Raw genomic sequence first — 27,026 nt, forward strand, 5'->3', positions numbered from 1 at the left:
TCAATAACCAGATCTGTGCTAAGTGCTGACAGTTCTTGTGTAGGGAGTGAAAAGTAGAAGTGTCTGCTCCTTGAACTTCTAACATTTTATGAGCCAGAAGTTTTGTTTTCTTCTTTGACAATGAACTTGTTAATTTTATTTTATAATTCATAAATTAATATATTTTCTTTGTGCAAACATATGCATGCAATGACACAAGATTAATGCATCTCAAATGCCATCATACAGAATGTTTAATGCAGCAGTCAGTGAAAATTCCCCACATAGAAACCCAAGCAGGAACAGTGTCCTCTGGCAGAGCCAGGCAGCCCAGGTGAGCAGCAAAGCCACACCAACCATGCTGGCTCACAATCTACCCTTCTGGAGGGCCCTGTCCTAAATAACAGTTTTCTCCACACCTTACACTACAAGGTCATGAATATATTTAGCAAAGGGGATGTATGATGGGCTTCAGGTTTATAAAGTATTTCAATGAGGAACTACATCAAAAACTTTAAGCAATTTTCCAAGTGTTTTAGTAGTAATTTAGAGGGTAGGACTACATACCCTTTAAAGGCTCCTTCAAACCCAAACTTATCTATAATTCTATGTTGTTTTTTTATTACCACACAACTGATTTACTCTGCAGTTTCATGTAACACTTGTAATTACAACTTGGCCTAAAGAGAATGAATAGCAGCAATAAAAATAAGAGCCACCAAATGGGCCAAAGATACTCAGATGATAAGCAGTTTATACATTTGGTAAATTTTGAAAAACCCTCATTTGTTCTCTACCTCTTTGGGAAACAGCCAGAATTCTGCACTCCACAGGTATCTGCGGATGAGGAAGAAAAAAATTTACTCTGTGTGAAAAGCAACTAGGAGATATAATGTCATTTATACCCATTGAAATTAATATTTTAAGAGACACACAGTAAAGAGGAGTTTGTTATAAAATTTTGGCTCTGGAGCTTTTTGCTTGTCCATGTGTCTGTTTATACTATTTTTGTTTACTTGATATTGGAAAGTAATCAGAAAAAAATGTTATACTGAATTATGAGTGCCGTCAAATTTTGTATGAAAAATACTAAAACTTTAAACAAAACAGTCTTTTAAATTCCTGTCCTTCTGGTCCCACAGCCTTATCTTGTTTTACACTTTTGTTTAAACTGTTCCTTCCCTTTCTTTTTTGTTTGGAGTTGATTCAATAACGCGGTCTTTTTTTATTTCTTGCAGATGTTGAAATGATGAAACCTTCTCTCCCTCCTTGGCAGTGCACAGCAGCCATGACATCTCCTCTGGTCCTCTGTGGAAGGTACATTGCAGTCTGCTGCTGAACTGTTATGACATGTCTCTAGCAATCAGAAAGAAAAGCTGGGAAGAGCATGTGACCCAGTGGATGGGATTGGCTTTGGAGCCTGTGGAGTATAATGCAGCATGTCGTCACGGACTCGTAGCTGATAACTTGCAGACAAGTATGGAAAAAGATGAGGTTTCCAGCGTGGACCGGAAAGAAAAATGCGCTTCATTTCCAGAGTGCTGCTATAGTGGAGAGGTGACTGGCTTCCCTGAAAAGCAGCTGGGAAATATTTCAAAGGAGGTGGATGAAAATGATAACCATGAGGACGAGGACCATTTTCTGGAGGCCAGCACAGAAACTCTAGTCCACGTGTCTGATGACGACGATGACTATTCTGCACTCAACCTGGATGGTGTTAATTACCACATCACTGCTGTAGGAAGTGAGCCCAAAGATGAAGGGCACAGCTTAAATGGAGCAGGCTCCTTAACACAAATGGCACCAGGAACAGAGGGTAACAAGGCAGCTGAGTCATCTGGAATCAGTGGAGATACAAGAGAGGAGCCTGGCTGTGACACAGCTCCTAGAGAGGAGAGGAAAGAAGAGGATGTTTGTGGCAGTATTGGCCAAAGCCTGGAGCTTTGCAATTATGAAGTCTTAAATGAAGTACTAGATGTAGAGAAGGAAAATTGTATCAATTCTCCAAATGTGAAAGAAGCTATTATGTCTGGGAAGCAGCTGCTTCATACTGCTGTAATTGCACAACAGCGCCGGAAATCTGATGCTTTCAAAGATGGGCTTGGAAAGTCTGAGTGCAATGTGGTAGAGAGTGGGATTTCTTCTGAATCATACACCAGCAGTGATGGACAGCTCTGCTCAGCAGTGCAACCCAGCAACGGCCTTATGCAATCTCCTCCTTGCTCTTGTATCCCGGCAGTGGAAAATGGTCTGGATGAAAGTGGTTTCACAGAACCTCAAGTGGCCCCTGAAAACAAATGCCTTTCAAATGTCAGTTCAGCAGAAGACATTCAGTGTTTACATGTAAGGAATCATTTGGCCACACATGAACATCCAGACAATCAAGTGAAACTGCGCAAAAGAAAGGTAGGATGCTTGTAGACTGCAGAGTTTTTTCAAATATTTTGCCTCAGTTTCTGATGATGGTGATACTGTGCCTAATTCACTGCGGAGAAAAAGTGATGGTTTCATTACTTTATCAGGTTCAAACAGTTTCAAGACTAATATGTCTACACAACAACTAAATTTTTGGAGCTTTTTTAAAGGTCTGAAAATGGCTGAATTTGGATGGTACCTTATATTCACTTTATATATGTTATTTTATATATCATATATGCTGGTCAAGGATAAATGAGTATGTCTTCTTCATTGCTTTTATTTTTGGTTTTCTGCTGCTATCATTATCTGATTCCTTTTAGGAAAACAGATTGTGTCTAGGGGTTTGGAAGCCTTATTGAAAAAGAGAAAAAGTGCTACAAGATTTTAAAAGAGAAAAAGAAAAGGATTGGAAATATTTTGCAGTAGTTCTTTGGGCTTTAGCTCAGCCCCATGAGCATATGTTCTCGCGAAAACAAGTATTGCTGAGTCTGAAATGATATTTTGTAATTTTAAAGTAACCAGAGAGTTTTGCTGTCTTCACCTAGGAAGGGTATCATTACAAATTTTAATGGAGAGATTCCTTGGCAATAAAACTCCCATTGGCTTTAATGCAAGGAGCTGTGCTGATTGTGGCACTATGGAATTCATCTTAAAAGTCTGGCTTTCCCAGTTATGCTGCATATTCTAGCTAATAACCAATTTGTAATTGTTTACTTCTCTCTGCCTTTTTTTATTTGACATTATCCAGCTTATTTTGTCTGTGTTTTTTTGGGCATCTGGTTTCTTTTAATTGTATGGGTTTTGTCTGTCAGCTACAGTGCCTCAGTAGCTGTTTCACTAAAGCATAAATTCACATATCTGAAGAGTTCTGTGCTCACACAGCATCCTGAGCTGCTGGCCATTGATTCCTTGTGTAGACCCTTTGGTGATAGTAACACTTGATTAATATTGTGAGAACATGTAAGAAAGCTTTGCCAAAGGTTTCAGAAGCCCTCAAAGTCTTCTTTTGGTAGTTCATGAAATCACGGTTAATGCAGTAACCATTTAAATATCTCACAGTAAGAATATCTCAGAGTTACAAATAAGAAACAAAAATATGACTTCCAGTACCAGAAATGCTAATGCAAATGGTTAAAGTTTAAAAAAAGAAAATTAACCAAACTGACATTGTAGTTGAGAATTAATTGACTATTATAACCATTTCTCATCTGCTTTACTTTGGCATCAAATTTTCTTTTAAAGTAGAGTCATTGATATTGATGTGCACATGTTATTTCATTAGTGAGATGCAGCATGCATAGTTTTTAATAGCTTTGATTTGATGCTAGTTTCCATGTTTTTCCTTGAATCTTGTTTTGAGGTCACATACTCATCTTTTAAATGTACACTCATGAGAACAGTATTTAAGAATGTATGTATAATTTGAGTTTGTGCCAGTAAATATTATACAGGACAGACTATAAAAATTTCAATGGGACCAATAGTGAGAAAAACTAAGGAAAGAGATGATCATAAAAAGGATGAAAACAAAGAGTTCCTTCAAGGAAGTTTGAGCATTACATGACTGTAACAACTGCAAAATTGTGTGTAATGTAAAAGGGGATGGAATCTGTAAATCTCAAGGAGACCTCATTCTACTTTGTTTAAAGAAATCTTTGCCAATCACTGTAATATGAGTGGCAAAAGAGAAAAGATATGATCTGCTATTGTTTGTGGTATTATTTATCTCTCAGTTCACAGGACACTTCTACAAACAGCATTCCTGCATAAGGGGTTTTCTCTCATATCTAACCACACACAATTTTCCAAAAGCCTGTCTGTGTTGGTAATAGTGTGCAATGAAAAATGTGCCTATGTTTACAAACTTCCCCTGAAAGCCACTTCTGTAATTTTAAGAAAACATTAGAAAAACTGCAGACTTGAAACTGAATCCATCCATAAAAGCCAAGTATTTGCTTTGCAGTGACAGGAAGACTTAAGGGATTGGGAATGGTATATAAAACCTTTTCTCTCAAGGTCAGCAGTTCAAACAGTGCAGTTAAGGCCTGAAGCACACCACTGTCTGATTAATGCTCAGTGTCAATTATAGTTGCACATAATCATGTACCCATAAAGGTCAGAATATGGGAAAAGGGACGTGGAAATGAGTTGCTACAGGTATTTGGGCACCCAAATCTTGCAGTAGCACCTTGAGTGATCATAGAAAGGTGCTGATCCTCAAGCATTTTCATTACAGTTAAAGCTTAGGACCTTTGAGCAGACTTCTGCTCTTGCTGGTACTAAATTCTTTTGCAAATCTGTTCCTCGTTAACATATTTTAAACTGTTTTTAATTGTGGCAATAGAGCATGACCTTCCCTCTTATCTTTAGATCTGCTGTCTTCAAACCAGAGCTGAGGTGAGAGACAGTGTGGATCTGATATGCTTGCTCTGCAGACAGATGCAGGTCCCAGGGCTTAAGGGCTTAAAGTTTAGCATCTTTGACCAGCACTAACTCCATTGCAGTAAATTGCTTTAGTCATGATGGATGTACTGACACTGAGGATGCTTTTTGCAAACATGTCCAGCTGTTGCAGCATTCTTTGCTCCCTCAAGTCACCAGGGTTCAAATGTTCCAAGCACAGCACCCTCTTTGGCTTTGCTTCCTCAGAAAGACTTCCTAACGCTCGGAAATAGAGAGAACTGAATTAAATTGTGAGAAGTTAATGATGCTAGATCTAATTGAAAGATACAAAATAATCAAGCTTTCCTGTTTGTCCTGCTTTGATAATCTGTTCTGTTCATCCACAACATGAAGTTTATGGTTATTAATGGTTCAGAGTAGCAGAAACATAAATGGATTAAATATATGTGGATGAAACAGCTTGACCCTTCTGTATGCTTTTCTGGGTTAAATAAATTTATCTTTTAAATCAGTCAATTCATAGAATTGTACATGGAATAATCTTTGGAACTAAAGAGAAAACTGTAATGTTTGGGGGATCAAAACAGCTCACATGTATGTTCATATGTAAAAAGCAACAGAGCTTTTAGCAAACAGAAGATGCCAACTATTGAGGGAATACCAGGAAAAGGAGAATATTTATTTATTATACACCAGTTTGTAAATGGAAGAAAATGGCCATTATCTCATATAGAATCTGTCAAATTTTTGCATGTGGTCCATTTTATGTTTTCCCCAAGCTGCTCATCTCATCAAGCTTAGCCAAAGACAGGAAAATCCCTGCTAGAGAAAGTTCACAAATGCAGCAGAACTCTAACAAATTAATCTCAGTCCTTTTTCAACACAGAAAAGAGGTACTTTATTCAACACCAGCATAAAAAGCTGGGTTGAAGCATATAGTTTCTCAGTAAGCTCTCCCCACTCACTTGCCAAACATAACTACAGCTGTGCTTCAGCAGCCAGTGATAATCAGCATTTTGTAAATGTAGTTTTTAAAACAAGGCTCAGACAGCTCTTTTAAATGGTGGATCACTAAAGGAGTAGAAAATCAGCATTGTAAAGTGTGGCTCTAAATAATTTGAATAAAAATCCATGAAGCTTAAAAAAAAAAGTGAAACATTAACAAACCCCTCTTACAAAACAAATTTTGGCTTGTTCCATATATTTCATTGTTCTTCCACCATCCCCACCTCTTAGATTTTATTCCTAGAGATCATTCAATGGGAAGAAAACAGCCACAGAAACAACTGTGACTGTTCATCCTCTCCAGTAGGACAATGTAGTTCCTCACTGTGGTCTTCTTACAAGCTTTCCAGTTTCAAATAGATGATGTAGTCTCAAAGTCATTCCTGCAAGACCAAAGAACATAAGAGTCAGGGTTATTCCTAATGCTTGTTATTATTGCTACTACTTTAATCCAGATTTCTAGATCAAATACTGTGTGATTTGCAAAGGCTGCTTAAGGACACAGCTAATGTCACCATAATGGCAACTGCCAGTGTCAATAAGATGAAAATTAGTTTAAGAATAACATTAACAGAAGACTGGCAGTAAATGTCAAAAGAAACCTGGGTAGAAGGTTACCTGGAATGATGCATGTCTTTGGAACAGCTCCTTTTCCCCACAGGAAAGCTGTGAGTTTTTAAAACATGGTTTTACATTTCCTGTACTGTTGCAGTAAATTTTATTTATTTATTTCAACAATTATAATTATACTAATGTGAGAAAGCAAAAAAACTACTTACCTGAATTCAGACTTTTCCATCTGTATTTGCTTCTGAGTTTGTGCATGTCCATGGGATGTGGAGGCTGACTCTCTATCATTACAATCAGAATTACATTTTATTTCACATCACTAAGACTGTTATTTTTGGGACATAGGCTCTTGCAGGAGTTTCTATTTGTATCACCATAAATTAATTTCACAGGAAATTATGGAATTTTGCTTTCTGGCTTATACTAATGTATGTGGGAGAGGTAGTAAGAAAGATTCGCAGAAAAAAAAAAACCATGAGGTACCTGTTTTACTGAAATTGTTTCTTCTCAAGTCTTTCTGTGCCATGTCTTCTGTTCTCATTGTATGATCCTTTTCAACTGAGCACTTAAAAGTAATATGATGTTGTTGTGAACAATATCAAACATTGTAGATAATTTTCTTATTTTATTGATGTTTGTATAATAGAGTTTCCATTCCTACCACCAGTATGTCTTTCCAAAGTCTTAATGTCCCTTTACCTCTATTCTGTCCCTTTTAAATCAGATTAATTTAATTATTCATTCTTTTTTTACTTTTTTAAAAATTTAGTTTAAAATTCTTACAGTAGTGGTTTTGTTGTTTTCATTTTATAGAAGCTGGTTTCATAGGGATCCAGCCTGAACTGCTGCTACATAAGTAATAGGATGTAGGCTTGTTAGGGTTGCACAGCAACAATAACTTGGACAGATCAACATAGAAAAAAAAACATAGAGGATAAAAGCAAGGATAAATACTATAGGAATATGCAGGAAATCAAAATTTCCTGTACAATTCAAACCTGCACTTATGCCAGAGTAGCTCCATTTTCATAAACAGAGATAAATTATATAATCTTGGCATCTAGGACATTATTCTCTTAGTTTTGTAAAAGATAGTGGCAAATGCAAATATTGGAAATATGATTGTCTCTTTTTAAAGATGATCTTTCAAACAGTGGAAATCTATTTTATCAGGTGTGAAATTTTAATTTGTTTTTGTTCCATTTCTGCATCTCTTAATTTTCAAACTTTATATAGGTTTTTTTAAAGATTCTCAAACTTTCTAAAGGTTTTAGAGAAGAGCATGGATCTGTTTATCTAAATTAATAATGTGAATATGAGCACCATCAAAAATTAGTGGGAGATCTTAAGCCACAGCAGCTTTTTGAATGGTTAACTCCTGCCCACAACTCAGAGCTACAGTCTGTAGTATTAGTGCAATGGGCAATTATTACTGAAATCCAGTCACTTCACCACAAGGAATTTGCTGCATTTGCACATTGCTATTGAACAGTCATGGTTTTGAAGGCATTGAGAAGAATCTGGCAAGAGATGCAAATGAAGCAAAAAAAAAAAAATATATGATTTCTTTGAAAAAAAAAAAAAAAGAAATCTTCTTGGCTGTCATGAATATTTGTTTCTCTTTTCTACACTGAAAACTTGCTTTCTAAATTTACCATTTAATAATGAAAATGTGGTTCAAAAATATAAATGGGCTGAAACATTTGGATTTACATTTTTTAAAATTATGTGTATTTTCCATGGTAATTAGTAGAAAGTGGTGGTCATACAGCACTCCTATTATTGTGGTTACATGACCACGAATTTTCTCTATTATTTCACAAAAATATGTATCATAACTATTATCTCCATCTGGGAAGCTAAAGAATGCTTTCCCACAGACTTCCTTTATGTTTGGACTGAAGTATGATGTATTTCAAACAATGTGAAAAGTATTTAAAACAAGTTCAGAACAGGATGGGATGATTGCCAGGCCATTACAGTATAACCTTTATGCAAATTTTACTTTGGCACATTTTTGTGACAGTGTCCAGCAATAATTTTTCCAGGTTGACAGTGTTGTCTAGACTGCAAACCAAGAGAATGTTGCACATCAAATTATGCCTGGAGCTGAGCTACCTAAAATGGTCATGAAAGTATTTGTATTTATAAGCAGTTTGTAGTCACACACTACTGCTTCAAAAATCATCTACCAAAATCATCTACATGCTTCTAGGGACTAGTCTAGAGAGCTTTAGTTTCATGCAGTGTGCACTCAGAGATTTCTAATTTTGCCCAATTCTCCAATACTGATAGGAAGAAAACTTCTAAAACACTTTTTGTTTTGTTTTTAAAATGTATCTTTAAAAACTCCTTACTGGCCAATAATTTACTCTCTGCACTCCATAAATTGTCAGTGGTAGGTCATGTTAAACGGGCCAATGACCACTTGCTAAAATGACACCAGGTTTTTAATTAACATCAAATTTTTGAGGGAAGCCGTTTTGGAAGGAATGAATATTATGTAAAACCTTTAACAAACAGGAAGTGGAGTTAAGACACTTGGACAAAACACCCTGGATTACATGACATCACTGTGCACACTTTCTGCTGGTTAAAAATAAAAAAATTGTACAAAGGAATTTTCTTCCTAGAACTGTTCCTCTGGCACTTCCAAAAGCATAATGTTCACTTTTAATTAACCTTCAAGTGAAAACAGAGATCCAAGAGGCACACTTTCCATCCTAAAATAGTATTTACAGTAATAATCACAAAAGACAGTATTATGTCTATATTAAAGAGCCTTTGATGCTATAGCTATGGCAGAACAGCTTTTTTAAGCACAACTCAGTATCAAGGAGTACTTGACCACAGAAATTTGGTGGTGAGTTAGTCCACAGGTATCTGACCAATTCCCATGCAATAGTTAAAAGCAAACAAACAAAGAGAACCACTCTTGTAGCTGAACTGCAGCAAGGTGGGAGCCACATGCAAAGTTCTTTGTGGGATTTTTTTCTTGGTGTTTTATTTTCGTTGGGATTTTTTTTTATTGTCTTTTCTTTTTTTTTTTTTTTTTTTTGCTTCCCATCATAAAGGTACTTTGATTGAAACACCTCAAATGTGTTTAAATCTCCTTTTACTGCTTTCTCTCAAAGGTGACATAAGAGGTTTGTAAAGGCAAGGAGGTTTATGCCACAGAAAATATACATGGTGCATTGAATATGTCTTTGCAAAATGAAACAATACTGCTTCTGCTGCCAAAAGCTATTCCAAGCTCCAGAGGATATGGCCAAAAATGGTTATGAATTCAAATTTAGAGGGATATTCTTCCTCCTTTAAAAAAAATCTAGGCAGCAGTACATGTGTGAGCATCTGTGTGCACTGAGGTAAATGTACAGCAAATGTATACCAGATCCTCTGTGCTTTTCCTAACCCTGTCACAGCTGATGTCTGAATCTTTCACAACAATGGAACAGAAGAATTTGGTTTATGCACACAACTCTAATGAGAAATTGGCTCACTGTAACACGAAGATGTCCTTCAGTATTACAGCTAGAACTGTCATAGCTGAAGTTTCACACTCCCTTTGCAGCCTCACCTTACATGAGACAGAATAGCAAATGCAATATGTATTTATGTTAAATAGAAGTCTATTTATTCTTTTCTGTAAGTTGCCTCCTTCCTAAACCCTTTTTTCACCCAGCACACGCAATTAAACAGAGGTTTCTACTTGAATATCCTGAATATTTTGATAATGTATTATTATCTCATCTACCAAAAAACAAAAAAAAAAAGGATCTTTAAGGTGCTGATTATATTCTTGCACTATGTGTTTTGATCTCTTGGATGGTATCCTCAACCTTCTTAAAAAAGATGGTTTGCACACTCTACTAATCACTGATATGTGATTCATGGCTGTTTGATATGAAGGCATGAAAAAATTCAGCAGTTCTAAAGCTCATGGCTTGTGTTGTATGTAATTTTAGCATCAAAATATTTTAAAAGCTGACACCTTCATTACACTTAAAGTGAAAAGTTGAGCCAGAAGTCAAACTTTGGTAATCTAAATCAAACTACTTTCCTACATCCAGATTCCCTGAAAACACTTTTCTTCTGATAATTGCCAAATTTTATTTATCTCACACAGATTTAGTAGTGATTCTATGTGCATATTATACCTCAATACATCTACTGAATTTGTTCCAGCATGTTAAACTCACCTCTTTGCAAATACTCTACTGCTTGGTAGATGATGACAAGATAATCAAGTGATAAATGAACAGTGTGCTGTTTAGGCTTTTTATAGGAAGCAAAATTGCCAGAGAGTAAATAAAAGAAGAGACAGTCTCTCTAGACCTGTCTTTTTTCCACTATCTTAGAGGTGGGATAAGACTAGAAAATAAAGATGTGAAAAACAATTGATTTTCTATGTAAAGTGATAATTCAACTCTTAACTGCACAAAGCTTTCTCAGCTCCTGAAAACGACTCCCAGTGGACCACTTTGTTCCCAGGTCTTTTTTGATATTACTAGTATCAAAGATAATTTGGGGAGAAGTACTTCTATATTACTATCTTGATTAATATTCTTGTGTATGAAACTTCTGCAGGACTCGTAATTTATCACATTTCACAATCATTTTAGGGAGCTTTTAGAAACGTTGTGTTTTAATTTGACTGTAGCTTCTTTTGCAAGATGTGTTTTAAATCAAATTGTGCTTTTGCAGACTGAAGCCCATGAATAGTTGTGACAGTGGGGAAAAGAGCTTTAATCAGGTTCAGAAGAAATATATATATTCCTGAATTTTGCTCTCTCTGGTATAGTAAAAGTAGCTTTACTTTAGAATGTCCATATTTTTTTTCGCAGTATTGTCTGTCAGACACAAAAAAATGCTTTTTCATTTAAGAGTCTTCGAGTCAGGATGTTAAGAACATTGATTCTTCCCTCTTCTCTTGCCTTTTCACAAATGCTTTTTTGTTTGGGTTTTTTTTTCTCCACTTCATGTACAAAGCTGAGTGCAATATTGGGAATTTTAGCCATTTGGAGCTTATGTGCATATAAGGGAAAGATTACTGAGTGACATAAAAATAATGTGTACTTTATTCCTTGCAAGTGTCATAATTTCTCAGGGTTTGATTTCAAGGCAGCAGCCAAGCAGAGCTCTGTAGTCACATGCAGACATTGGGCAGGGAATATGAAGTTGTTGGCAAAATGGGTGAGTGACTTCCATGCTCCCCTTTAATATGAGGACAGAGTGGTCCCAAACACTCTCAAATGCTAGTTCTGTAGAAGTGGTTGTGGTTCCTGGACCTCTTGTCCAGCTTCATTGCCTAAAATGTGTCCTCAAGCCTAATTAGTGCTTTTGGTTTTTTCACAGTGTCCTTAGTGAGTAGACTTTGCAGTGACTTTGTCCCTGATTCTGGTGTCTGTCTCTCTCTCTCTCAGTCCTTTCCATTACACTTAATTCATGGAGGACAAACTTTCCTGTGTCAACAGCATTGCCTCATGAGGCACAATAATGACAGCTTAAATGTCAGCCCTGTTAGTCACCGATGATTGTCTTAGGGCTGAAATAGAAATTTCTAACTTTTTATCCACTCTGTTCAGAGGGAATGTTTACCAGCAGCAACATATAATTGTGGAGCTTTGATCTTTGCTTTGAAATGTCTTTTTGAGTGTAAAGAAAACTCATCTATGCTGAGAACAACATCAGAAGCTATTTCTGGAGTTAGACCAGGATTCTGAAGGTGAAAGGACACTTCTCCAGTTCTCTCAACAAGTCCTTGGGAAAGTTAAAAATAAGTCTTGCTGAAAAAAAATTGGCACTTGTTATTTGAGAAAATTTCTTTATTCCAGGAACTGCCTCATGTAGCAGAAATTTATTTACCATCTGTGTAGACTTGAAAAATTTTCCATCTTACCAGATACACAACTGAAATAGCAACAGATTTTTCCGTCCCAATGGTTTCCACCAACCTCCGTTTTCAGGGAGTGTTGTAAAAACTTATGAAATTTTTGTGCTCTCTAAAGAGGGGTGCCTCAGTTAATAGACCATCTGTCAAACTCTGAGTTCTGATTGTGACCTCTAATAATGTCACCTCACTGTTGCTAAAGCATGTCTCTTGGGGGAGGCTGAGGAGGAACTCACAGACCTAGCAGCTGAAAATTTATTAGATTTTAAATTACAGTTCCATTTTTAATTAATATTACAGTACTGACTTTAAAAAAAGTAGTCACTTGAGAAATTTATTTACTTTGAGTACAGATGTGCTTCCTTACTTCTGCAACTGCAGGGGAAGGAAAAAAAGTTAGAAAAAAATAAAAGGAACCACCAAAAAAATTCCCACTCATTCTTGAAGTAACTCTAGTCCTTTAAAATATGAAGCAACCTGTCTATAAATCTGAATATCACTTCTGAGTATTCATACGAATACCAGGCTGGAAACCAATGCAAACAATTCCTAGGAGACAGAAAAAGAGAAAAGAGTTCAGGAACAGATGTCAGAGTATACAAGCTTAACTTTTTTTTGTTGCTTCTGCATTGATTTCTTTCTCTCATGTATCCAATGGATACATTTTACTTTTGTTTTTAATGCATATCAAGAATCCTCAAGAACTACTGGGGCTGATTCCTAGTTGATGCTTAGATGGATTTTTTTGATCCCATCTACCAAAATATTTTTTGTGTGTTTAGCAAGCTTGGTGTTCAAGGCAGATATCAAAAGTTTCCTCTCAATTCAGAGGTCTGATTTGCTGAAAATTTAAAAAACACTCTCTACTATTCTTATTATAATTGAAGGGCTTTTCTGCCTAATCTATTTTTACCTGCCACTCTGTTCAGGGTGTTTGACTGAAGGTGTTTCATCCTAAACAGGCATCCTATCAAAGATGCTTTTTCTTTCATAATTCTGAGTCTCTTAACTAGCAAAATTGTACGATATGTGATTTGTTTGGGTTTTTTAACTAAAATTCTTACTGAATCCTTTAATCTGGCAATTCAAATCTGTATTTTTAACTTATTCTATCCGTTTTGGATATCTTTTGGATATAACTTTTCTATTTGATTGCATGTGGTAAGTAAGATACTGTTGTTTCAGCAAAGTCATATAATTGTAAAAATGAACAGGTCTAAGTTTTAAGCAGTCCTACATTCTTTGTTGCTGCTGCTAAATCACCTACACTCCCAGAATGAGGAAATTACAATTTATATTATCAGCATTCAACTGAATGTTATTCAACAACCTGAACTTTAAAATGTGAGTTGCAGCTCCCAGGGAAACAGAAGGTTTTAGTTAGGTTTGTAGTAGTGGGTTAAGGTATGTATGCACTGTTGTGTTTTAGTTTGGGCCAGCAGCATTCTTTGGAAGGGACTTTGCTCAGTGACATGATATAAAGCATGAGAGCTGAATGATATGAGATGGCAAGATTAATTGTGCATTCTCTGACTTGATAGCTGCAGGGAAGATTTGATAGATCTAATGCATAATACAGAAATGTATTTTAGAATTATCAGTAGTCAGGAAAAGTTTTCAGATATTAGGAAAAAAAATGTACCTCAGAGGGTAGCAGATTCATGTCTACACAGGGCAGGAAATATGAACTGAAGGACATAGTCATAGGATTTTACATTCCCATGACTTGCAATGTGAAATTGTCAACCTCTGTCCTCCACCCCTAACAAACTGGTTGCAAGATACACAATTGCTATGACTGAGAATGACTACCAAAAAGTAATCTTCTGAAGACAAATTTTTAAAATAGATCAGTATATCACAGTTTCCTTTTAGGTGAATTTGATAAATATTCCTAGCTAGAAGAATATGGATTTCCCTCTATATAATATAGATTTAGCCCCTAAACAAACTAGGGAGTCTCTTGAGATTTTTATAGGTTTTGCTTTATCTGTCTGAAATATATCAGATGCAATGTAAAACTAGTCATGAATATTTTCCTCCTGTACTTGTGCTTTCTAGTTCTCTTGCTAATTCCCAGTAGTCTTGTGGTAATATGTTCATTCTGTTGGCCAGCTGTTCAATTCTCCATGAATGTATCCTCCTGATGTGCATTTCCCAGCATTTTACAAGACATTGTCCTTTTCCACTTCAATATACAACTTTTTTGAAAGCAAAACTGTGTACCATTTCAAATCTAGACAGGGAATCTAATGTAAACATAATCAAACTCAGTGAGGAGTGAAAAAATAGATATTACTAAGTATAAGCACTAAAATGCTTTTAATGTGTGTTTGAAGTAGTGAGAAGACTGTATTTTGTACTAGTGTTTTGGGTTGTTTGGTTTTTGTTGGGATTTTTAGGAGGTTTTGTGTTTGTTTTTTGTTTATGATTGGGTTCTTTTGTCTCTGACACAATTACCTTTATTTTGCTTTTACTGCCTATTGTGGAGAAGAGCTCTTTGGTTCCTTTCTCTAGGTTGTTGGTAGTAGGACCCAATAGTAAAGCAAATAATATCCCCCACCATTGCCTTTGATATTAACTTCAGTCTGATAAGGACAGAGTTGTGAGCATCAAAGATAAAGTTTGTCTGTACCTGGCAAATAGAACGTGTACAAGCAGACTGAAACGGAATGAACTGATTTCTTCCCTCTTGGAACATGCTCTTCATCAAAAATGCATTGTGGGATTATTAAAGATCAAGTGTTAAGAGAGCTGAAAATAGGCATGGTTTTCACCCTGGTACTGTCCCTGATTCTTCAAGACAAAAGAGAAATTCAGCAGTTAGAAATCCTTGTACCTTCTGATCATCCCAAGGCAGTTGGGGTGGGTGGTGTGGGGCAGTGCTAAGAAAAATGCAAAGGAAATGTTCGTGTACAATGTATTTTAGGAATCTTTATTTGTTTATTGTGGTGAAGCCTAACATTTCATTCATTGGTATACAGCTCTTGGATTCAATTTGAAATTTAATTCTGTCCAGACAGGGAAAAACTGTTGTGCTTAGGACTCTGTAGTTCATAGTGGGTGTTTTGAGCTTGGGCCATTTGCTTAATTTGAATTTCTCTTTCTATTTAACATCAGCTGGGATTGATGTTAACACCCAGATCACTGTGGTGTTAACACAACACCCAGGCACAGTTTCAGCAGGCAGAGAAAACGTGGAGTGTGACTTAACTCAGTAAAGCATGAGGAGTCTGTGTCAAGAGGAATCTATGGCATCCACTTGATAACATTGTTGTTCATTCTCTGCTTGAGTGATTCCCATTACTCCATGACAAATAGCAAGATTTGTCTTTGCTACCATGACCAAAGCATAAAATTTGGCCTTTCTCTGTGAGTCCCCACATCGTATGCACACGTATTGTGTGGCAGTGGTTTTTTGATCATTCTTGGCAGTATGTGGAACAGTTGTTTTGTGATTTTATCACTTCACATGTTCTTTAGGGAAATAAGATAAGTACTCCTTTGTTCTAGTTTTTTTCTGTCCTGTATAAATTATCTCCATCTGTGCCTTATTTGTGATTTAAAAGGCAGCATAAGAATTGAAAGAAATAATATTTTATTAGAAGCTTTTTTAAAAAAAACAGTATATGATATTTATCACATAATCTCCAAAAACAGCCTGAATTTTTCAATTTGTTGTTTAGGGAATATAACCAAAATTTAGCACTATAGGAGAAGAATTCCTGATAACAATACCAGTGCAAGAATGAATAAATAAAACTAGAGGAATTACATATTCTCAGTCAAAGGCAGAGCTGGTGTTAGGAGTTGGCAGTACTTGAATTTCAATGTGCAATAGACTTTGAGAACATAGGATTCAGGCAAAACAATTATTTTACTATTATGCATACTTTAAATAGTCAGAGAATAATATTAAATATGTAACTTATAAAAGGAATATCTCAGATGAATATAATGTACAGAAACTATCAGAAAGACAGTGGAAAGATAGTCTGGATGTGTTTTGGAGGTTTTTTGCAAGCTTCAGCCTATTGACTAGCCTTTTGTAGCCAGAAACTTAGGTCCTGAACCTGAGTCAGGGCAATCACAAGCACAAATACAGGCTGGGAAGAGAATGGATGAAGACCAGCCCTGAGGAGAAGGACTAGGGAGTGCTGGTGGATAAGAAGCTCAACATGAGCCAGCAATGAGCACTTGCAGACTAGAAAGGCAGTGGTGTCCTGGGCTGCATCAAAAGAAGTGTGACCAGCAGGTCAGGGGAGGAGATTCTCCCCCTCCACTCCCATGAGGTACCCACCTGGAGTGCTGCATCCAGCTCTGGATGCAACAGAAGTGCTGCCCAACATGAGAAGGACATGGACCCACTGGAGCATGTCCAAAGGAAGCAAAGAAAATTCTCAGAGGGCTGAAACACCTGCTGTGAAGACAGGCTGAGAGAGTTGGGGTTGCTCAGCCTGGAGACCCTCTAGCACCCTTCTAGTACTTGAAGGGGATGTACAGGGAAGATGGAGGGAGATATCTTACAGGAACATGTAGTGATAGTACAAGGGGAGTGGATTTAAATTGGAAGAGTTCAGGTTTAGACTGGACATTAGGAAGAAATTCTTTAATATAAGGGTGATGAGGTACTGGAACAGGTTGCCCAGAGAGGCTGTGGACTCCCCATCCCTGGAGGTGTTTGAGATCAGTTTGGATATGGCTTTGAGCAGCCTGTTCTAATGGGAGGTGCCCCTGCCCATGGCAAGGGAGTTGGGACTAGATTAACCTTATGGTCCCTTCCAACCCAAATCATCCTGTGATTCTATGATATGATCTTTTAGGAGTGCTTTGATTACTTCCACTCTTGCCAGATATTTAAAGAGAGTTGTCTTGGCAGTTGCTGGGACCTTCCACATTTCCTGTCACAGAGAGTCAGAAAATATGCTTTCTAGGTAGTGATGGAGATACTTTAGATAGGTTTTATCTAATGCCAAATGAATCACCTCACCCAGGACAGAATACTTGCCATAGCAGCACAAAAATGGGGTGTACTAGTGAGGAGGATATGGATGAAAAATTACAAACCTGCAATGGTGTCCATTTCTTGTCTACTACCATTCCTTGACCATTCACATCAACAGAAGAATCTTATTCTTTGTCACTTGCTGGATTCACTGGGTATGACAATTACTCTACAATCTGTTTATAAACAGTAAAAGGGTTTCATGACTATTACAATATATACTGATAGAAGGACAGAGAAAAATTTATTAAGAAGAAACAGGTCTCCAGTGTTAACTAAGTTTCATGATTATGACAATATATATTGATAAAAGGACATAAAACTTTATTAAGAATGATCTTAGCATTTTATTTAGATGAGCTGCCTGAGAGTTCTTACAATTAGGTAGTCTTTGCTAAAGTACACTGCAATGGAATTTACTAACAAGAAAAATAACATTTGTTCCTTGAAAGAAAAACCCAAAAGATTTGATAATTAGCTCTCAGAGGACTCCGCTGGTTATTTTACAGCTGTGGAAAAAAGCAGTAGAGACCTATTTATTGACCTAGCTATCTGATAAATCAGAAAGGGATCTGTGTCATGGAATCTTTTTGAACAGACCACCTCCTGACACTGGGAAAGATGCAGATGAGGTCAAAACCCTCAGTTTCCTGTCTCAGAGAGGAAAAGGAGAAAAAAAAATCTGATAAACATAAAGCTAAACAGAGTTGCTTTGGAAATCTCTAGAGATAAAGGGAGCAGGGGAAAACAAACAAAAAAAAAAGACTAGACTTGTTAAATGTAGCAAGACAGTATATGCATTCACTAAATACAAAAAAAAAAATCCACTTCTGCTTTATATTTTTTCCAGTTTGATTACGCTGTCAGAACTGAGCCTGAAACATGAAAAGCAGTAATGAAACATCCCCAGCAGTCAAAATCATAACACACAGTCATTACCCCACTGAACAGAGCATTAAATGTACTTTCAAATGTTACCACTCCATGGGTGGATCAGAGAAACAGGGTTCAAAACAGAGTGATACTCAGAATTGTTACTTAGGTCAAGTTCTTCTTTAGCCTTGGGAAAATACTTAGTCTGCCTGTCATTTTCACATCCTTAAAACAGAATTAATATTTTTCCTTGCCAAGTGTAATGTGAATTCAGCTGTATTAAAGATGCACAGAAATATTGTAATGAGAACTTTACAGTTACCTGAGATACATTGGTGAAAGTTCCCCAAGAGCCTTAAAATCTTAATTTCTGCTTGTTGCACTTCTTTCTATTCTGTATTAAACCTCATGGTTTGCTCCCAGTGAGGGAAAATCTCCTGTTTTTACAGTGCCTGTGCTTAAAAATCAGATTTAGATGAAATTAAGCAGTTCCATGTAAAATATCTTACAGCTCTACCCTTACTCTTTTGCATGTGCTTTCTGTCTCTCTGAGGTCTTCATACAGTAACTTGAGGAAACTGCATTTTCCAATGCCATCTTCTCTCATTCTCTGTATGAGCAGTTCCTTTCAGCTTTATATTTGTCTCTCTTCTTCTCAGCAATATAAATATTCAGACTCTTTTGAAGGTGTATCAATACAACCATTCAACTTAATTGCATATTTACAGATATTTATCATCTTAAGCAAAAACATCTGCTGAGCAACTGTGCCATGGACATGAGAAAAAATAAAGTCATAGCATGAAAAGACTTCTGCTGTTTGCCCTGGGTGACAAACATAGCAGAAGGATGCAAATCAGATTGGTGAAATCCTAATTTTGTTGCTAGGAAAACCTGGGTTATTTCATAGAGCCTCAGATTTTACCAACAGTCATCAAGTTGCCTAAGCCTGGTAATAAAATCTATTATCTCATATTTTAAACAAAGAAGAGCTAAATGGTATTTTGCTCCTGTTAATAAACTCAGTGACTTAGTGAAGCAGCCATATTGTCATTTATGTCTCACATTGTTATGAGTCAGAGGAAGTGGGATTTTACCAAAGCAGTGATGGAAACCCAGTTTATATTTTATTGGAAATTCTATAAGTTATGCTTTTTTCTTTCTCCCCTATGCAGAAGGATGTGTTTAACAATAGTGACATTCATTTCAACATTAAGTTTCTGTACAGGAAGAAATACTTTTAAATCATAAATGTCCTATTCTTCAAATTGAGCAATCACCAGTCCAGCACCACTTACCACAGATGCTTTGAATGCACTTGAATTCCAGAGTGTTCTTCCTTGGGGAGTCCAGCTGGTGGTGACCAGAAATTCACTACAGCTGGTCTCAGCACTGGCTGTGGCCTGAGTCAGGTCCTTTCTCCAGACATGTATTTCTGCTATGTGTTTCTGAGACTGTGGTTTCACTCTTTTGGCCTCTCTAGTGGATCAGTAGCCAGAGTTTTCATGCATTTCCTTCTTCCCCTGAGCTGATTTTGTCATGGTGTGTTAAAGCAGCAAAAGTTGGCATATACCACAGATAAATATCAAGCCAAATAACTTGATATTAAATATATATATATATAACAGTGTAGGGTTGGTAATTCTTTAATTCCACTGGGCTAATGCAGTCATACCTCCTGAGATAATACTTGATTAAATTCGGAGAAAAAAAATACTGGAGTATACTTAAACACTCTCAAGCTGGTTATCTCAAGTTCTCTAATAGAAACATTTTGATTGTATGAGGACATAGGCTAATCTGTGCCAGCTGTTCTGTAGTTAACTATTCTGAAAGTCTCATTCTCCCTCCTCAAGCAAATTTTTTTCTCTCTACAGACATATTTCATGCAAAAGCTATGCTGACCTTTAAAGATGTTTTATGTTTTTGTCACAAAATATGGTGACAGTGCTTATTTCTTTTAATATTAGGAAACCTCACATCTAAAAAGATTTTCCTTAAAATGTAGCAAATGTTTAGTTATTCTAGCTTTGTGAAGGGTAAGTAACCATAACAGCTCTATGGTTATTTTATATAGGGGATTATAAGGGAAGTATTAAGATAGTAATGTCAGTGTTTCATCATATAGGAAAGAAGTATTATTTTTAAAGAAGTTAGTAAAGTTTCAATCAAGAATTTCTTTAATTCCTCACCCTGTTTACTGGAGTTGATGGCTATTGTTTATCTTGTGGATACACCTAGAAATAATAGGTATAGAAACAGTATTGCTCTGCTGATTTAAGCAACTTTCAAAGATCCAATCAATAGATATTATTTTCACAAAAATGTACAGTGCTACTTTTCACTTTTAAGTACAGAGATAAATGTACATATATGTTTGAAAAAAAAAATCTGTTTGAGAAATATCCCATTAACAAGGGTCACAATGTTGCACTGAGAGCCTTCTAATATTAATTTTTCTGAGGTGTAAATCATAGTAAGATCAGTCAGATTTTAACCCAGAAAAGTAAGGGATTGAATCTAAAATTAAGAGGGGCATTTCAGCTTGTTATCAACAAAACATTATTTTATGATAAAGGACAATAAAGTTAGAAATTATATAACTGCATCCATTTAGGGAATATTTTTAAACAAATGTGTGTATTCCATTCCATGGTGGCTTTATAACTTTTGGTGAGGACATGCTATTGTTACTACATCATTTCTTCTTTTCAGTACTTGGGAGCAGACAGTGATATACCCTAGGCTGTCTATTACATAGATTCAAAAGGGAATGAGTCACCTGGAAAAATCCAGCTGCAATAAAAGTGTGCAAACCTCACTTTTGTTTGGCTGTAAAAAAAACTTAATGATTAAAGTGACATATGCTTGTGCATATTAAGATACTGAAAAACAGAATGATCAGATATTTCCCTGCAAATATAATTATAAATAAAAAATATTATCCAGACTTTGACATTTATAATAGATATATGAGCAGAAAACTTTGCTTAAAATACTTAATATTTGAAATGTACTTTACCACAATTCACCTAAGCTGGAAAATGTAGATATGCAGATAGAAAACTAATGCATACAGGCTGCTTCCTATCCCATGGTAATTCTTCATTATCCTTTAGCAATTCAGTTTACCAACACTTACTGTATCAGTTCTACAAAAAGCTGTATGCATCTGATCATGATAGTGTCTCCATTGTCAGCACCTAGATTCCCCCAACCTGAATTTAATTCACCAGCTCATATTCAGGACTAGTCTCACTGGTTTCAGTGGCACTAACTGGGAGGAAATGGCATGCAAATAACTTTATTTTGTTAACTTGAAGGGTTGAACTACTGAAAATGCAGTTCACACAAAAGCTGGGGATTTGTGAAAATCTGATTAGGTTAACTTCTGGACTTTTAAATCTCACTTAACAGTTATAGCAAAAAAATTGATCGTTCTTTTCTTCTGCAGTATCTTGCACTTTAAACTTATAAATCAATTAGGATATCATACTTCTGACTTTAATAATTAAGGGCCAGGAGATTTTGTTCTAAATATTCCTGCTAAGCCCAAAATTACAATAGTTTCACCACTTTCACTTAGCACCAGTCTCTACTTGCATTGAATTTCTATAGTGCCATAATTTTTATTTAATGGTAACACCATATAGGCCCAGTAAAGTTTTACCTACTCAAAATGGCATTGCTCACTATTTTTAAAATATCCCTTGCTATGTTCATATGTTCATATGAACAAAATGTTCATATGTGAACATTTTGATATTTCATTGATCACAGGAAACATCAGGCAACTTGTGAAGAATGACAAAAAGCCCAAAAATATGAATTTTATATTCTTTTAAACCTTCCTGTCTTGAATGCTACTTTCTATTAGGCCTTATAAAATTGTATTTTCTAATAACTATTTTGGAGAAGAGTTTGGAATTGAATCCAAGTTTGTTGAACATTAGTTAAAATACATTATTTAATCCTGGCCCAGATATGTTTGTCTTTTTTATTCTATCACCTCTTTGTTATAACTCTTGAACTCAAACCTCTTATTTGACTTGGTAAAAGTCACACTTGAAATAACATTGACTTCTGAATCTATTTTCCCATCTTTTATATGCCTGTATAAGTACTGTTTGTGTGTATGTGGTGTATCTCCTGCAGCACTGTGGCCATATTTGCAATATAAATATTTTGGGTGTTAGTCAAAACTAGAACTTGCATCATCCTCACCTCCCATTTAGATTGCCCAGCTCCTACTCACAGTCTGCTCTGTCCTTTGTGGACAGACACACGGACACAGACTGACAGACTGCACCCAGTTTGAGCAGCACGTCCTTCCTGAGCTGCAGGCACTTCTGCTGCTCTGTTCCTGGGAGACAGCAGCTGTGAAAGGAAGCTGTCAGTCAGCAGCTCACCAAAAAGGAGAAGAGATGTGCAGAGGTGCTGTAGGCTGAGCTGGGAGGGAAGAACTCACCTCCCAGCTGGGTCCTGAGCAGGGCACAAGTCCTTCCTCCAGGTGCAGGCTGTCAGAGCTGAGCACTAATGCCATTACCTGCTGCAGCCTGGCTGAGACTTTCAAGGATAAGAAGAAAAATGAAAATTGTGCAGCCACAACCAAGCCTCAGCTGGACTCAAGTCCAGCTAGGGCATCACTAGTTAGCTTCTCCCCAGGGGTAGGGGCTCAGATGTCATTTACTGCAGTTGCTCCTTATTATTCTCTTGATTGACAGTGTAAACCCAGCCTATGTTTTCTAGATAAAAGAACTTAGGTATGATACACAATAATCTGTCATGTCAATATTACTTATGTGTTTTTTTTTTTCCTTTGATTTTTTTTCCTTACATCAGTCTATCCACATGAGATATTTTCAGATTTTATAGTAAGAAAATCTGAGTTTTCCTTCTAATACTGATGCATACAATTTGGAGTCATATAGTTTGGTTACTGCTGATAGAGAAAGTGAAAATCATCAAACAGTCTCTGTATATGTCACATAATACAGATCATGGCTGAGCTGTGTTGTGAAAGAAAAGTACCCCATGGAATGCTATCAATGCTGAATTTTCACTTTAGTTGCAATATATTATGTGTATGTTTTAAAAAGATTATATCATACTATTTGTTTTTAAAGATATTTTTCTCATCTTCCAAAGAAGATTATTTATCATATAATGTAGTATAATTCATTTGCTGTAAGGTATGGCTCCAGGGCAAGAAGTGAAGTGTGTGTAGGCCATATGCAAAAGCTGCAATATCTATCCAAGAGCAATACAAACACTAAGTGGAATACAATAAAGAGGTAAATCACTGAGCAAAATGCTTAGCTGTATTCAGTTATAATACTTTCTACCCAACCTGACTTCCCCAGTAATTTTTGTAGATAAAAATTAATTTCCATTCAATAATGGAAAAATTAAAGGCATCTGTAGTAACTTGTTGGAAGGGACCTCAGGAGGAGTCTGCTGAAGCAGGAATAGATTTGAGATCAGACCAGGTTTCTCAGGACTTTATCCAGTTGGGTCTTGAAAGCCTCCAAGGATGGAGTCTGTGGAACTCCTCTCCAAGACAAGTTTGGCTATACCAGAGTCTTTCCTGGCAATCCATCATTCATCTGCATTCATCCATCAGTCACCTGCTTGCTGCTACCTGCATGTCTCAGTCAGCTGCCAGCAGCTTTGACCTCACAAATGCTGGGAGGTGGAATAGCTCTGACTGACATTTATTTGCTGTCACAACAGAAAATGCCTTGAGAATGGTGTGCTTTTCCATTCCTAGACATGTGTTTTTTACATCAGCTTCACCTGCAGTGAAGGCAGAGGGTTTTGCAAGTTGCTTTTCAGGAGGAGAGTCCAAGAGAGAATAAAGAGTTGGTGTGAGAATGGCCAGAGATGGAAGAACATCCCTGCACTTGCACTGTGGAGGGAAAGGAATACACCTGAATATGGAGATGGAGGGAACACAGTATCATTTCCAAGGAGAAGAAAAGTCTGCCATGCTGAACAAAAATTAATAAAAATAAGAATTAATAAATTCAATCCAGAGAAAGATTGTGGTTCCATGTTAGAATTAAGGTTTTAGTACTAAGGAAGGTAACACTGGAATAAGATGTTTTTTGCTTGGGGCAGTTTTGGTGGTTTTTAAGTAGAGCTGGAGAACTCTACATCCAGTATGACAGCCTTGTCATTGAGAGACAGATGACATGACATTTCAAAATCACTTCCAGTTGCATATTTCATGATTCTATGACTTTCTGTTGTTAGCTCATGAGCAGAGTCTCTAAATGTGTAATATTTATTAATGTGTAATATTTCAAGCAGTTAGTGTTGATTATTTCAGTTTAAAATAGTCACTAGTCTTGAGAAGCTGAACTTACTGCTGAAAAAACCTATGAATATTAAAAATGATCACAAAAAATGTATTCATTTAAATGTCTATGGAAAAAATGCTTTTTTGCAATTATGTGCTGCAACCTTGGGCCTCCTAAGGGTTTAGGATAGAAATTAAAAAGGAAAATCAGTATTTAAAGTAAATGATAAACCATATAAGCCACACACTTTTAGGGGAGAATGAATTCAAGGAAAATTGAGGATTTCAGACTAGCTTTGTCTTTTGGTTCTGTGTTCCATGGGTTCTGTCCTTTGATGTGAATGGAGAGTGAACCCTAAAGGCTATTATAAAGGCCAGTGTCTGAGCAAGCCCTCAATGCTGGGCACTGTGCACAGATCAGCCCCCTTAAGTAACATTTAATAGCTAGAATAATTCCAGAGTGCATAAACATATTTCAAAGGCATACATGAAATAGCTGAATATATTATAAAGAAAAGCGGAATTGCTTGTCTGAACCACAGACTTCTCCAAAATTCCAGTCAACCACTTACCACATGGGCAGACACTTAGCTTTGATGAATTTCAGACAACAATATACAGAAGACAGATGCTATTAAGGGATGTCTGAGGTAAACAAGGGGGTTTTGGTATTTTTTTACCGAATTTGGACCATTATCAGCTCTTCAGAATCATCTCTGAATAGATGGTGCAGTAATTGTTGCAGAGTTTTAGGAAAGCTTGCGTGACTGCAACATTTTGGTTATTTATTTCAGGAAATAGTTGTAAAATATGGTGTGTGACATATAAAGGATGATCCAGCTTCCTTTGATTCTGTATTTTTTCAAAACCTCTAATTGCCATTCATAGCTAATTGCTAAGAATTCAAAAAGAAAGAAGAAATGTCAAAGCTTTTTGAGGATTTTTTTTTTTTTTTTTTGAGCTATCTAGAATCTTTCTAAATGTGGTTGAAAAGGAGTAACAATTTCCTCTATCAACATTTCCACTCCCAACATGTTTGATCCCAATCCCAGTTTGGGGGGCTTGTTTTGCTCATGTCTAAGCTTCCATGTAGTTAAACTGAGAAGTCTGATATGAGCACCTAATTTTGTAACCCTTTTGTTGAAACCCTTTCATTGAAGTAAGTTCTGAACTTTCACATTTATTGGGCATTAACCTAAATCTGAATGTCTTATTCGCAAACAAAAATTTTATCCCTATTTAAGATTAAGAGTTTTGCTACCACTTCCTCAGTAGCCAATTACAGCTCTCATAAATATCAGTGTGCAGTGAATTGTGATACAAAATTAACCTTAGTTTAAATCTCACCGTGCAGAAGTAATTTAGTAAGAAGCTAATTGTCACTGGGACAATCCAATTTTCACACGGGAAAGAGTGAGCTTTTTCCCAAGAAAACAAAGCTCTTAAACTTCTTGCCCTGAATATAAAAAATTAGCAAGGGTTTTTCTCATGCTATCATGTTCTCTTACGAACTTCTGACATAAAAAAAAAATATTTCTGGCATTTTTTCAGCTGCATAGGTTGGCAAAGCTAAAGAATAATGGGTGAATTAAGAGACAGAGATTGCTTTTTGACAATACACCTCTCTTTCAGATCCTCAGCAAATTAATAATGTACACACTCCCTAAATTCTTTGTATTGGTACACTGAAGAAAAACATTTGAGAAGACCATACAATATCTGTAAAATCAGCTTAGCCCCACTGGCAAAAAAACAAGGTTACAGTTAAGTGATCACTTTGCACTTTGCAATTAAATTCCAAGCTTCTGCAAAAAAAAAGTGAAATTCAATACAGCTCTTTGTCCTGCCTTTTTTAGTCTTCCTTGGCCAGCACTGACATTTGTAGGGTTGCACAGAAGGCATTACACCTTTCCCAGGGACTGTGCTCAGCTGGACCCCAAGAAGTGTTTTTCTGAAACTTTCTGGAAACCAGCTCTGGTACAAGAAGAACTGAGGGGTAGCCTGGGCAAATAGATGAATGAACAGGAGCTTGTTAGAACCAGAATTTGGGGAAAATATGAGTAACCATGATCTGTATCCGATAATGATTTAAATATTTATTTTTTAAAATTAAATTTGGAGTACAACTATAAACAGAACAAAGTACAAAGTTACTAAGTGATTGTCTTCTGATCACCTCTGATTTTTGAAATACTAAGCTGTTGTTATTATTATGTAAGTTAAAGTATATTTTTAATCATTGTCTACTGTAAGGTTTTAATAGAGCATTTACTATACTGTAGCAAACATTCATTAGAGTTTGGCAATAAAAGAGGGGATTGATTTGTAGTGCCTTCAAAGTAATGATTTATAGCTCTGTAATCTCAGGGTTTATAACCTAAGAGAATGAAACTGAATATTCTGATAAGAATGCAGAATAATATCTCACTTACCTGAATATTTTGCCTAATATTTGGTATCTCAGAGAATCAGCTGAGTGGCCTGAAGTAGATTGTGGGATTCAAAAGACCTCACTTACTTCTCTATGTCTGGGGTTTATTTTCCCCACTGTTTTCTTATCCATCTTAGTTCTAGTGACAGAT

The 27,026-nt window shown here is 36.3% G+C and overlaps 1 protein-coding gene across 4 annotated transcripts in view; it reads left to right on the forward strand.

Moving 5' to 3' along the window:
• Positions 1–27,026, forward strand: part of DLC1 (DLC1 Rho GTPase activating protein) — a 237,986-nt gene that overhangs the window by 45,107 nt on the left and 165,853 nt on the right. For all 4 annotated transcript variants that reach the window (XM_056489192.1, XM_056489195.1, XM_056489193.1 and 1 more), the window contains exon 2: positions 1,218–2,385. In XM_056489192.1, the coding sequence (XP_056345167.1) occupies positions 1,330–2,385 (1,056 nt within the window). In that variant the 5' untranslated portion in view covers positions 1,218–1,329. The remainder of the gene's footprint in view (positions 1–1,217; positions 2,386–27,026) is intronic.

The sequence above is a fragment of the Oenanthe melanoleuca genome, chromosome 4, assembly GCF_029582105.1.
Source record: "Oenanthe melanoleuca isolate GR-GAL-2019-014 chromosome 4, OMel1.0, whole genome shotgun sequence".
NCBI classification, from domain to species: domain Eukaryota; kingdom Metazoa; phylum Chordata; class Aves; order Passeriformes; family Muscicapidae; genus Oenanthe; species Oenanthe melanoleuca.